Here is a 15,481-nt window from a genome sequence, read left to right on the forward strand (position 1 = left end):
ATGCACATGAAACCAAAGTGTGTTCATACGCACTTCAAATTTTAAACGCTGATAAATGCAAAGTAAAACAAATAATTTTTAGTGAGTGCAACATTTAGACTGACTGTAAGAGACTAAAATAATCACAGAAAAACAATAAACCCTAAAGAATATAAGCCAGTAAATGAATGAAACTAATAATTCCCATGTTTCCTTTCCATGCAATTATTTGCATCAGACTTTTAGAAAAAAAAATAATAATAAAAAAAACCCTGGAGAACAATGGCTGTGATGTTTTACATAAAGTCATTGCATAACAGTGGGAGGTTTGTTGTCTTAGGTAGCACTGTATCTCTCTGAATGGCCCTTTCCAAACAAAAAGTGGAGCACCCAGGTCATTAAATGACATTTCTGGCCAGAGGAGTGGAATTTTAATTCCTTTGTCCATTAAAGGACTTTTATGGGTGGTTTAACCAGCACACTCCATTGGCTAAAAATGATACTTATTTTCTACCCCCCACCGAACTGTTTTAAAACACTGCCCTCCATCTCAGAAGAACAACAAAAGAGCTGTCACATTGTAATGCTTCCTGACAGCCCAGGATAGAAGCATCAGAGACAAAAACAACACAACTGTGAATACAGCACAGCCACAAAAGAGATCTGACAAATCAAGACCTGCGAAATGGCCTACTACTAAGTGCACGAAAAGACACCTCTGTTCTAGAAATAGCGACTTTTGCATTGCATATCATATCATATACAGCTTCATAACAAACTGGTTACAGAGTTTTCCATCTGGTTAGTTGGCTTTTTTGCAAACAATGAAACTACAATTAATTAATAATAATAATAATAAGTTATAAATTCACTGGAGCATAAATGTAAAAGTTTTGTATATCCATTTGTAAAATTCGGTCTTACATTACAACATGAGCTAATTCATTTCAAAAGATCCAGACCTCAAATGACCCTCATCATGATAAGAGCTCTTCCTTTTCTCATTTGCATATTAAAACAAGAATTCTCAGAAGGAATGCCTTAGTTTAAGACATTAACATAAAATTTACAAGAGCGAAGCCACAGCTTCATATCAAAACACCAAATATTCCAGACATGCAGGTCTTTTGTTCCAATGTTTTCACTGAGCAAACTCAAATACACTATACCCATATATATGGTATTTCATAATCCTTTTTTAATGAAAGGCAGTGTTTGGACAGCCATAAACACAAGTGGCCTTCTGATTACATGAAGCCTTTTGCGTTCATAATTTGTCCTTAATTGTGTTTACCTGAAGAAAACTGAATAAGGGAACACATAAAAGAAGCCACTTTGCTGAACACTCCAACCTCTTGGAACATATCAATACTTTGATTTTTCTTCAAGGCTGAAAGATGCTCATATGGGGGGAGAAATCCATATCAGCATCGACTCGTCCGCTTAATTACATTAGAGGCCATCTTGAGCCTGTTGGTGATGGGCCATCAAATCGCATGCAAACGAAACAAAAAAAGGTCAAAAGCATATTGTTATCAAACTGTGAAAGAGCAGGACAGAGCTGTTGCATCAACGTCTGATAAAAAAGAACTGCTGAAAAGAATAAAGAACACAAAGAACACATGCTGCAAATTGTGATTTAAGACACAGAAGTATTGTCTCTCTTCTGCTTTATCTCTCTAAAGTCAATGTTGTAGGCACTTTCCATTTTTAAGCTATTAGAGGTATGCTACCAGACGTATGCATTTTATTATCAGAACTAATGAGTTGCATACATTTTTTTAATCTAATATTAAACTAGAATGAAAACCAGTAATCAAATATCAAATCTTTATATCACTCTGGCCTCCTCGATCTTTCCAACCTTAAAAACAAACAACAAAAAAACCCCTAAATAAATAAATAATAAGTGATATTTATACAATTTATTAAAACAATTACATTTTATTAAATGTATGCCCAATCCGAATTATTATTTTTTATATTTATTGAGAAGTTCAAGATTCAACAGTATGAGAAATTTTAATTAAAATTATGTTAAATCAAATATATATATTTAAAAAGTTCTTAGTGAATAAATGATGATGTTTGGTGGAACTGAATGGTTTGTTTCATTCTCAAACATTGTTATATGACAGAAAAGATCAAATGAAATTATACATTTAAATACATTTGTCAAATAAATATAAATAATTTTTTATACATATATATTTTATATACATATTCAATGATATGATGTTAAATAGCATGAGTAATTTAAGTTAAAATGACTTTAACTTTGGATATTAAATGGGAAAAAAAAGTGAATTCATGTGAATAGTGAATAAATTATAATTAATGTTTGTTAACTTGAAACAATCTCATAATTTTAAATGATCAGAATTGATCAGTCTCATGTTTTGCACAAAACCTTAATACCACACAATTTTTCTTCACCTACATAGTACACTTTTGAGAAATTATTAAAGTTGTGATACCAATTTCAGACATTTTTTCAACAGCACAGTGGCTCATTCTTTTGCAGTTTTGCTTAGTTTATTTTTTCATTTTATGAAATTTTATATCGCTAGAAAAACCAGACAATCGCACAAATCAAGGTTTTAAAGACCCATTTTTGTATAATTTGTCTGTATTTTTTATTTTATTTTGTATACATGTCGCTCGTGTAATTTTGATGTTATCTTAATTTTAACTGCTAGAAAACAACACAATTACACAAATCAAACATCTGGTATTTTAGTTTCATTGAGCTACTATTATAGTTTTTGTTAATACTGTATTTTGGATTAGATTTCATTTGAATATTTTCTGCTTTCCCGTTAATTTAACAGTACATTTTACATTTGTTGTTGTTTGATATAGTTTTTATTAATTTTATTTTAGTTTTAGTCATTTTAGTATACATCAACTTAAACTATATGAAAATGAAAAATGTTGCATAAAATAAATTAAGTTAAAGTTCTTTTTATTATCCTGTTATTTTAAATTATTTCACATATATATATATATATATATATATTTACCTATAATAACTACAATAATACTGTCTTTCGAAACAAATTTTAAAACTCAGAAAATGATCAAATGTGGTTTTGATCTCCTGTGACTGACATTCAACATTTTTTGAAGGTTAAGCTCCTTTTTTCACTGTCCATTTGTTGCATAAGAGTCAAGTCTGATTTTCTGCCTTATTCACAGCAAGTGTTTCCTCATTCAAGGACAACTTTTTAGTTGCATTTAAGTCCGTATGGAATGCACTGCAATATACGCTTTCTTTAAGCAGCTGTGAAGGTACTTCTGCATTTTGGGGGGCTCTTTATGACCCCATTCAAAGGCTGACATCTCAAACACAGGAAGGAAGGAAGCAAGAAGGGCTTTACAGTATCAAGAGGTCTGTCTGAGCTTCCTTTCTCCTTTTTTAAACCAGCCTGAACACCCAAATACTTTACACAGCTTCACTGGGTGCTAATATTGCATCCTGAGAGATACTTTTTTTACTTTACATTTAATTCAAATGAATACATCCTCGTTCAATGCAAAACAATGAATCGAAACAAGCAACTTATATAAGATAAAATAACAAGTCTGGAAAAAGAAGTAATGCTAGAGAAGGAGGGGTGGCTGGGATTAGATCCTGGAAGTCTGCAAGATAATACATCAAAGAGAAACAGGAGAGAGCCATGCAGTTCCCACATAGGAATCATCTTTACACAGAATGCCATTTTACAAGGACCCTGCATTAAGGGTCTCGCAAAAAAAAAACGAAAAGAGGGGGCTGGGCCACTTCCCTTGTGTAATAAAACACAGGCTGTGCCTAAAGTTTCATAAGCAATGAAATAGTCCTCATGTGCATTATAAAAAACTACAAATCAAGCTTTTTTTCTCTCTCTCTCTCTAGAAATGCATGCGTTTGACACGCCAGACACAGATAAGTTTTATACTTCCTTTCTCTTCAGACAGAGAGCTAAAGATTTACATGTATGCAAAGGACGACGGAAAATTGTGACCACAGAAATGAGCAGGGTGAAAAACAAACAAATAAATGAAGGTTCATAGACAAAATGTACCCTTTTTTTAGGAGTACAATCTGATGGTTGTTCTCCCTCAGGGTTATCAGTTTTCATGGATTCTAGTGACTCATATAGGCAGGTGTGGGAATGACAACACACTCAAGATTAGAAATAAAGATTAGATCCAAACAAAAGGAGGTTTATGAGACATGGAGAACCTTCATTCATTTATCCTTGAATGTTTTTTTTTTTTATTTTTTTATCCATGTACTGGTGATTAAACAATAACAGGAGTTTTTTTTTTTTTTTTAACCCTTAACTGTCACTCACGTTTTTGAACATAGACTTTATAGTGCACGTACCAAACTTAAATTTTTATAATTCATGACTGAAAACATTGTAACGTGATATTGATTGAAAATATATTAATATAATACACAAATGCAAAACAAAAGAAATAAAGAAACAAAAGAATGAATGAATAAATAAATGCAGCCTCCCAAATATATCCAAATGTATATAATTACTACCAAAATATACTACCAAATATATCTAAATTAGTATTATAATTACTATGATATATATCTTAGTAATTATAATACTAATTTAGATATATCTGGTACAGGAAGTAAAAAAAATTAAATAATAATAATTATATTTTACCGGTAAAATATGATTTTTGGACATTAATCTAACTAGAACCACACACACACACACACACACGAAACACCCACTGTGTGTGTAAAATAAAACAAAGACTACTGGTGTACAAAAAATTACTATTTCAGTCTTTCTACTTCACATTTAATTAATATATTACTAGCTGATTCTGCTAGCAATTTTTATTAGATTTTTTTTTTCAGTGTAGAAAGAACTCTATACTGTGAAAAATCAAAAAAATATGCAAAGCGAAAAATGTAAGGTCAGATTTGATAATATACGCAAGGAATTGAGTTAGGTGGTTGGAAGCGAGGGGTTAAAAAATATATACATGATGTCAACTGAAAAAAAAAAAAAGTTTTTTTCCAGACAAACAAAGTTATTAAGTAACATTTTGAAGAAAGATTATGAACACAAGTATATTAATTGTGGACAATAAGAACAGAAATTAAGAAAGTAAAAAGGTCAATTTTGATTGCATGTCGACTTCATAATGTGATATTCCTAAAAAAAAAGTTCCCTGGAGCCTCAGAAACACTGCGTCCTGATGTGTTTCTCCAGATATCTGTTCAAACTGACCACAGAACAGCTTCACAGCGCTGGATAATCACAACACAGCACATCTGACGGCGTTAGCCTTCGCTCCTGTTTGAACATCATTCATACTGAGAGAGAGAGAGAGAGAGAGAGAGAGAGAGAGAGAGAGAGAGAGAGAGAGAGAGAGAGAGAGAGAGAGAGTCCTGAGCTGCTAAATCTATTAGCACTGATGGAAACATCAATGCGCTCTTGTCCCTGCAGACTCCCACTCAGATGTAGCCTTCACTTCCATGCAAACACACGGCGGTCTGAAGAATGCAGCGGGGCACAGTGACAATGAGGTCGCCAAATATTGACTTCTGTCCAGTGGAGAGCTCGTGCTTTTAGAAATGCAAGGAAAGATCAGAGGGGCTGTTTTGAAAGCATCTGGAACATCAATTATTGACTGAGATCACCAGTGAAAAAATAACCAAAGAAGAAAGTTAGCTTCTCATTAATAGTGAATAGAAAAATTGAAGAATCAAATCCTCACTAACACACATTCAATATGTTTCACAAGATATCTAGCGGTGATAAAAAATCACTGTAATTATAAAGTAAATAATCAAAGATTTTCATAAAATTAATGATAAAAAATGAAGAATTGCACTGAATAAAAAATGAATCAAATGAGTCAAAGAATCTAGACACAAAAGATGGATGTTATTTTAATGCGTTTCATGCTTGGTCAATTAAAAAAAAAATACAGTTAATCAGTTCTTTACTGTAAAAATCAAATCAAAGATCCAATTCTGATAAATCAAATATTTATTTACACATGACAGGGACTGGTGGAATTTATTTCACTTTATATGTAGAAGTGATGCTAATAAAGTAAATAATTACACTTTTTAAATAATATTAGTATAAAATAGAAAAAGAACTGAATCTGAATAGTAAACATTGAATCTCAAAGATTCAATTCTAAAACAATTTTATTTACTGTAACATTTATTTACTATAAAAACTGAATGGAGGAGTCAATTCTGAAAAATTACATAGGCCTGTCAAGACAACACCAGGGCTGGTAGAATTGATGATATATGATGAAATCGCTTTATATTATTAATATAGTATATATTAATAATACAGTAAATAATTACACCTATTTACAATATTATAGAAAAAATTAAAAAATTGAATGGGGAAAAAATGTAATAATCAAATGTTTATTTGATTCATTCTGTAATATACTGCAAATAACAAATCAATTTATCAACACAACACTAGAGCTGGTTTATTTCATGTTAAATGTAGCAGCAATGAAATCACTGCACATTAATTAAATACACTTATTAATTATATTATGAAAATCTAAAATTAAAAAGCCTATATAAAAATGCAACGGAAGTTAACAAATGAATCGAAGAATCAAATGTTTATGTATATACATACACAGTTGTATCTACAAACAAAGAATCATTATTATAATTTTTTGTATGTAGACAAAAAAAAAAGACTGGTTATTTTGGCGTCTATTAATTCTTTGTATAATTCTAAAGTTTGTGTTATAACAGTATCTATTGTATTTATTAATTGCAAACGTTGAATCAAAGATTCGATGTCAAAGAATCAAATCGATCAAATGAATCAAATCTTTATCTATCCACACCGAAGTAGGGCTGTTGTTTTAGTGGGGTGAATTTCATGATCAAGAAACCACTGGACAGTTATAACTGCACACATTAACTGTATAAAAATTGTAAAGATTGCAACATTTTTCGCCACATTCAGGCGGTTCTGGAGTTGCGAGAGGATATCAACTGTGAGTGAAATATGAAATGCATGTCGCTGGTAGAAAGCAGGTGCTGTCTCTCTCTCTCCAGCTCACCTATCCTCAGAGAGGAAGAGGTCACAGGCTTGATCTGGTTGGATTAGATGAACTCAGCTCACGCTCATGGTTTGTGGCGGGGAAATGGCCTGATATGACACTGGTGGTCAGACATATGCACGCACAAGCAAAATGCAGCACTCATATTTCATGTGTCTCCATCTGCATCTCTACAACTGCCTGAAAGATCTTATCTCGTAACTGTCACTGCAGGAAATGCGATAGTTCTCGTGCATATGTAGGCACTGGTTAACTGCTACAATGTGGATATCAGCTACAGGAGCCAAATCAAAGCACAGGCGCATGTAATATCTGCTGGGTTAACTTTTATTTCCAAAATTACACTGAAAACACCAGATAAGAGATGAGCGATGCCTTGCTGAGATTAAAGAAGTCAGTGTTGTGAAGTTTGCACTGCCATCTACAGGCAAGATGTACTAAACAAAACTATTTTATTTCCAAGTCTGTATGTCCTGTACAGAGCACATTCAGGGCTTTTCAGAGACATACAAAAATACACCTTTATATAACTGATATTGACAGAATGAACACATTTAGCACTCATAGGGAAATATGATAATGTTTTGTAATTATGTAAATTTGGCTCATTTAAAAAAAGGTTTGTCGTAAATAAATAAATCTCAGAAAATTGTTATGGCATTTCAAATCGGGATAAGATGTTTTGCTCCTAAACAGGGCATCAATTTCAAACATGTCTTCTGTAGAGGACAGCGGGACAAACATCAAGTTAGTCACAACAATGAATTATAAAGCTATATTTCTATGACATATGAGATATTCTTATGAAAATGTTGCCACGTTATTACTCCCATTATTACACTTCCTAGAACACATTAATATGCAAATTAGATGCAATGTATAGATACATGGTAAAGAATGAGAATATCAATTCATGGACATTTTAGTCACATAAAGTAATGTAGTATATCAAACGGTTATATCTTTCATTACATAATTGGGATGAGTCTAAAAATAGCTTGAAACCTAAAAACTGATTGGTGAACGAAAAAACAAAACATTGTTTTAGACTATACAGGCCTTTTCATGTCCATTTTTTAAAATATATAATTTAGTCCTACAAAGGATTTAGAATGAAATATGAATGAAATATCTTTTTTCAAAAACGTTCTTTTCTCCATTTGTTTCTTTTGCACCAACAAATGACATAAATGACATAAAAAAAAAAGAAAGAAAAGGTTGGTCTAGGACAGCTCTGCGGCGCTATACATTGGTTTTGATAAGAATCAAGACTGAAATGAGTAATAACAAGAAGAGATGAAATAAAGGGAATTTTGTGACAAAAATGCCTAGAGCTTATACAAGCTATTTGATAACTATAGTTAACACTTTAAAGCAAGGTTTCAGTTGTTGTTTAATGTAGGGATGTAACACACCACAAGCTGGTTGAACATCCATACAAATTTGTGACCCTGGACCACAAGTGTCATTTTTTCGAAATTGAGATTTATGCGTCATCTGAAAGATGAATAAATTAGCTTTAAACTGCATTGTTTGTTATGATGGGACAATGTTTGGTCGAGATACGACTATACAAAAAAATCTAAGGAGAAAATCACCTTTAAAGTTGTTCAAATTAAGTCCTTAGCAATGCATATCAATAACCAGATATTTTGTTTTGATATATTTATGATAGGAAATTTACAAAATATCTTCATGGAACATGATCTTTACTTAATACTCTTATGATTTTTGGCCTATAATAAAAAAAATATATAATTTTGACTCATACAATGTTTTTTTGGCTATTGCTACAAATATACCCCAGCGACTTAACACTGGTTTTGTGCTCCAGGGTCACATAAGTGATGAGTGATAAGTGATTCAATTCAGTTGAGATATTAAACGAAATGCGATACAGTTGGGGTTGGGAGTTTATATAAATGCATCTCTGAGGGAACCGACTGTCTTTAGAAAAGTGTGGATTATATTTTCTTTTCATCTCGCCTCCGATAACGCATATTAAGTAAACGCTGTATCACTGCTGTTCCATAAGTGCCACACATTTGATTTTGGGTTTGCTGTAAAATTTCAATTTAGTTTTGTCATTTGACTTCTTTAAATTTCACAAAGAAAAAAAAATGCTTTGTCTGAGCATCATTTATCATTGGTCTTAACTCTAAAATTGTGTATTGCGTATCATATCGCATTGTGAGTTAAGTGAATCGTTACACTTCGAGTTTTATTAATATGAACCAACAATGAAAATTTTTTACACAAATTAGTTCATTTTCACCATTAACTAATGTACTTTTAAAATCAGATGTATCTGTTAAGATTAAAACTATTATGAGCGATGATTGTATATGTATTAACTAACATAAACATTAATAAATGCTATACAAGTATACTGAGCATTATACATATCTTTACTGTCACTTTTGATCATTTTAATGCATACTTGCTGAATAAAAGCATTAATTTCTTTAAAAAATGAAAAAAAAAAAAAGGCTTATTGACCCCAAACTTTTACAAGGTAGTATACTTGTGTAGAGTATGTTCTGTGAAGGGTTGTGCTTTAGTTAACAGAGCATTAACCACTAAACCACCAGGAAACAGAAAATACACAATGGTAAAACAAGTCTCTTATTTAAAAAGAAGAATGTTTATTTCACTGTGAAATAGAGGGAAAAAAAACATACTTTGTCTACTTTTGATTTGATGGATAACTTGAAAATGAAACAATGACTCCCTGATCCAACATGGCAACCTTTATAAATGATGCTGCATTCAGCTCTTGTCAGAATTAATTGCAATAATTACACATTTTCCAATGTAAGATCCATTCATATCTTTTTCAAACTCTTAATTTTAAGTTCCCACTCTTAATTTTGTGAAAGCTCTGATTTCTCCCACCAATGTGCATGACTGAACCAAAATGGCAGCAGTTTGCACAGTTAACAACAAGTTAACAAGGTTTTAATCTCAACACTATTTTTACTGGTGTTAATATGTGCGCATTTGTTTTCTCCAACAAACTTCCACATGGATCCATTTTGGATGAACACTGAAACATTTCTGAGGTTTATAATTGTTATAATTAAAGTAATTCCAACACAACATGAACAAAGCATTAGTTGGATAAAGAAACAGGAAATTAACCAAACAAACAGTTAATTTTATCTTCATGTCGGACCTTGATCAGGACAGCACCATATTTAATTTTTGATGTGAATGAAAACGGGGCTGTGAGGAATAGAAGTAAAGTGCATTCAATGGATTGTATTGTTGTTTAATGAAATACCAACTGCCCAGTTGACGAAACGCCTTAACAAAGAAACTTAAAGAAGAAAAAAAGCATGTAAATTTGGGAAAATTACAAAATCTAGGACCTTTATATAGTGCGTGCCATTATAAAACTCTAAGTCCAATCCTCACAGTCTCATTTTCACCCGTATTTAATTCAATATGGTGTCTAGCCTAATTAAAGTCAACATCACAGTGGAATCTCGTTATTCGCGCAAAAAACTAAGAATCACTGATGTCCACCGAATTTGAGTCTGAAAATAAATGGTGTGGAGACAGTTGGTCCTGTTCCTGTGTTGAAATCGACAGAGGGAGACTTTGAACAAGAATGGTTTCAGGTGGACCCATATCTAAACTATCTTCAGCGTGCTCAGAAATGTCCTGAGACGAGGAACCATCAATGTTCAGGGGTTCTTTTGGGGTGGCAATCGCTGGATTCGTCTCCGTTACCACCGTAACCTCAGTCCCACCCTCCTGGATGAGCTTGTGGAGGCTTTCCAGGTCAGAACAGGATGTTATGAAGGTGTGTGTGCCGTCGGAAGCGGACGCAGAACACGACGCGATGAAGTTATGGGTACTGGTTTGAGGGCTGGTTTCACTGGAGTCGATCTGAGTGAGTAAAACCGTCTGGTGCTCGAGGCCGGACTCTGGCGCTAGCATGTTGACGTGCTGTATTACGGGGTTCAAAAGCACGTTGTGATCCTCTGGACCGAGTAGAATGGCTCCAGCCTTTCCAGTGGCAGCTTGGACAAAAGTAGCCTCCGGTCCTATAGAGGGCGCCATGATGATCTTAAGATGTGTCGTGTTGTAGGAAGACGGTGTGTCGGCTGTGACGGAGGTTTGTCCCGCTGTTTGTACTGGTTGATTGGTAACAGTTTGACTTTGTTGTTGTATTTTACTGTTATGCTGCCTCTTGTGGCTGCGAAGAGAGTCTTCCCTGACGAATGAAGCCTCGCACAAGTCACAACGAAAGGCTCGTGCTGCTTCCAGTCGGGCTCGGTAACGCGAGCTGAGAGGTTTCGGAGGCTCCTCCCCCGTTTCGCGTTCTCTTCCAGACTTACCCTGCTTGTCCAGTTTATCTGCGTGACACTTCCTCCTGTGAATTAACAAATTACTGCGCTGCTTACTAGCAAATGAACAATGCTCGCATTTAAAGGGTCGTTCGTCTGAGTGCACGCGCTCGTGGATCTTGAGCGCCCCCTTGCTTGAGCAGGAGTAACTGCACTCGCTGCACTGCAAAGGCTGGGCCGGCTGGTGCTGGCGGGAATGGTGTCGCAGAGCAGCTTTGGCGGAGCACTGGAATTCGCATTTTGAGCAGCGGAAGGAGTCCGAGGCACTGTGTTTCAGCTGCACGTGGGATTTTAAATTAGCCTTCATCGCACAGCGATATTCGCAGAGATCACACTTATAAGGCTTCTCGCCGGAGTGAACCCGACTATGGCGTTTCAGGTCGGAGTTGATCTTGAATTTGGCATCGCACTGATTGCACTGGAACGGGGCGTCACCTGACGAAACATGTGAACTGAATACATCACAGCTCCCACTAGTTCACAAAAAGGAACACGGTTCTAATCATGCTGTTTTGATAGCATCATACTTATCTAGCAAACACACAGATGTACAACTATATTTTGACATTTCAATTCGTTAATCTTTTGGCCAAACGTATGTATTTATATAACTGAATGCATGTGTTCTTCATTTTCATAACATGAGCAGTTTTGGCTTTGATAACAAGAAACAGGAAAACCAGTGTTATCTTATGAATCTTTTGGCAAAGTTTCACATGCATTATCGTAAATTCTCAATAATCAGCTGTACCAGGAAATATTGTGCAGCTGAAAAAAAACAATTAGAAAAACACTTGACTTTTGTGTGTTTTTAAAATGATTTTAGTTGATATTTATTTTTTTGTTATTTCAATTGTTAACGAGTTTTATATATAAAATGGATGAAATAATGTGTGATATATATATATGTATGTGTGTGTGTAAAAATTACACTGTAAAACCGAACAGTGAAATTAATCAAATGAAATTAGTTAATTGCACTCAAATAATAATGAAAGTTCATTGGACTTAATTTAAATAAGTTCTGTAAACTCAAAATTTTGTTGTAGTAAGGTGAACTTAAAATGATTGTGTTTTCTTGTTCCCAGCATGCTTTGCATCAGAAACAAGGAAAATAAATCAGGTTTTCGCCATCTCCCAATCTCAGTGAAAATTAGAGGAATTCTGCCAGTTAAGAAGGGCTTTGACGTGTAATTAAGAAAATCAGCACTAGGTGCCAGATTAATGCCAATAACTTGGATGTATCTGTAAAAGTGTTCTCTAATTTATTTTTCAAATATCTCAGTGACCCTGAAATTTATGAAATTACATGTTTATATGATATGTGTATGTTATATGTTTGATCTCCACTTTGTATCTATCTATCTATAGTAAAACAGTTATATTGTAAAATATTATCACACATTAGGGAGGAAAAAACTATATTTGAGTGCTTTTGCAAAGGAACAATGCTTTTTTTTGGTGGGAGTGCAATGTAATGCATCCTTCGTAAATAAAAGTGTTACTTCCTTTCAAAAACACCTAACATTTTGACATACTTCAGAACATATCTGACATTTATTCTTGCAAATACACAGGGTCTGTGCTCACCTGTGTGAGATCGGAGGTGAACGGTCAGCTGGCTGGAGTTGCGGCTAGCGTAAGGGCATATCTGACACTTAAAGGGTCTCTCATCATAGTGGATGCGGAGATGCTTCTTCAGGCTACTGCTGTCGGCCGCTGCGTACGGACAGTACTTACACTTGTGCGGTTTCTCTCCTGTGTGCAAACGGCTGTGAAGATTCAGCTTATCGCGACGACTAAAGCGTTTATGGCAGAGTTCACACTCGAAAGGCCTCTCACCTGAAGAGAGGAGTCAGATCTCAGCATTTTAATGTGCATTTGACATCGTTTGGTAATGATAAAGCTTGAGATGATCCCATGAAATGATTTACCAGTGTGTGTTAAAATATGTCTCTCCATGTCTTTTTGGCCATACTGAGTTTTGAATGTACAACCTAAGGGCACAAAATGAACCAAAACAGCTTTTAAGCCCCATAGAGTGGAGATATTCACTTTAAATACTTCATAAGTAAATATATGAAAGTAAGAAATGCAATAGCACTAACCTGAGAATGTGCATGTGTGTCTTTTTTGACTTAGTGCAGGTTTCAGCTTTTTGGAGGGGGCTTTCTGGGCTTTGGTGAGGGTCTTCTTCACTTTTGGTACACATGTCTGAAATGACTCTGACACCAAAAAATAAAAAATAAAACACACTTTTGTGACTACTCAACAGCGCAGTATACTATATATGAAGGGTCGTATACTATATGATCCTTCACTATATGAACTTTTAAAAGGGACGTTAGTATTTGGACATTAGCCTCACCACTGGGCCCAGCGTTTCGGGATGATATATGAGTCGACGGGATCTGGCAGCAGTTTTGCTTGTGTGCAAAGAAGTGTTCAAAGTTGTTGTACTGCTGTTTGCAGAAGCCACAGATGTGGATGTCAGGACTCACTTCTACTAACAGGTGGTTTATTCCTGTGGGGGAAAAAATACATATACATACATATATATTTATATATATATATATACACACACACAAACATATATACACACACACACACACACACACATATATATATATATATATATATATTCAATAAATAAATGTAACGAAGTAAATACAAATATTTAATATATACATGACTATCAATTTTATATATATATATATATATATATATATATATATATATATATATATATATATATATATATATTTTTTTTTTTTTTACACCAAGCAAAAAAAAACAAAAAAAAAAACAAGTATATGTATTATATATTATTACAATTTTCAAACTGAACTGTATATTGTGTATGTATGAATATATATATATATATATATATATATATATATATATATGTGTGTGTGTGTATATATGTATATATGCTTGCGCACACACACGCGCACACGCACACGCGCGCACACACACACACACACACACACACACACACACACACACATTCAAATTTGTATCATATAATATCAGAAATATGATTAAGTATATCAAATTGTAATATTAACTTTTATTGTCTGTAGAGACGTTAAGTTAACAATGAATACAAACTATATCAATTAAACTTTATTCTTAGAATTATATACCAGAAAGGACTTTGATTCCTTCATATATCAACCTAACAGTGTAAATATATTCATCATGGTTGGGATCATTTGAGTTACCTGTAACGTTACTGCACAGAAATCTCTTTTCGAATCTGTTTTCGAACAGTGTTTTTTGTACCTTCTCCGCTGAACGTTGCCATGTGGATCTTGAAGCCCGCTGAGACTCGATCTGTGAAGTATCTGACAACTTTAATGCACCTTGTTGTTGTTCGGTGTCCTCTTCATTTCAAACGCTTTTCAGCAGAGTTTGCGGTTTTTGCGACAGTGTGAACTGCTTGACGGTAAACATCGGGGCAGCGATAGCAAAGAGCGCCTCACGCGTCAGGAGCGAGTATTTCACCAATGACATCTTGCTACCAAAAATAGGTTTTTGTAGGCGTACACGTTCAATTAAAATATTTTTTTCATTTTCAGTCAACCTTTGCTCACTACAAGGATTTTTAACCTTTAAATAAGGTTAGAAATCTCCTTGGCACTCAGTTTGTATTTCATTCTTTATAAGTCTTCCTTCACTTTTGACTGCAGTTACATCAGATGAACACACGGCGGCGCCCGCGCTCCATCATTCAACATACATTTTATTTTATTATATATATATATATATATATATATATATATATATATATATATATATATATATATATATATATATATATATATATATATATATAATTATATAATATATATAATTTTTTTAGAACAACACATAATTACTTATTTGCTTTCATTTATTTATCGGTGCTTTTTTTAATCATTATATATATATATATATATATATATATATATATATATATATATATATATATATATATATATATATATATATATATATATATATATATATATATATACTTGTTTATATAATCAATATAGTTTAATAAATTATATCACATGATTCATATG

The 15,481-nt window shown here is 33.5% G+C and overlaps 1 protein-coding gene across 1 annotated transcript; it reads right to left on the reverse strand.

The window, feature by feature from the left end:
* Positions 1-9,679: 9,679 nt before the first annotated feature.
* Positions 9,680-14,849, reverse strand: LOC113065883 (zinc finger protein 64 homolog, isoforms 1 and 2-like). Its single transcript, XM_026237439.1, has 6 exons — positions 14,697-14,849; positions 13,780-13,935; positions 13,520-13,636; positions 13,346-13,408; positions 13,002-13,253; positions 9,680-11,846 (listed from the first exon to the last, which is right to left on the reverse strand). The coding sequence occupies exons 1-6, from the start codon at positions 14,716-14,718 to the stop codon at positions 10,564-10,566; spliced, it is 1,893 nt and encodes a 630-aa protein (XP_026093224.1). The 5' UTR covers positions 14,719-14,849; the 3' UTR covers positions 9,680-10,563.
* Between the last annotated feature and the right edge of the window lie 632 nt (positions 14,850-15,481).

This window comes from Carassius auratus, chromosome 48 (genome assembly GCF_003368295.1).
Source record: "Carassius auratus strain Wakin chromosome 48, ASM336829v1, whole genome shotgun sequence".
NCBI classification, from domain to species: Eukaryota; Metazoa; Chordata; class Actinopteri; order Cypriniformes; family Cyprinidae; genus Carassius; species Carassius auratus.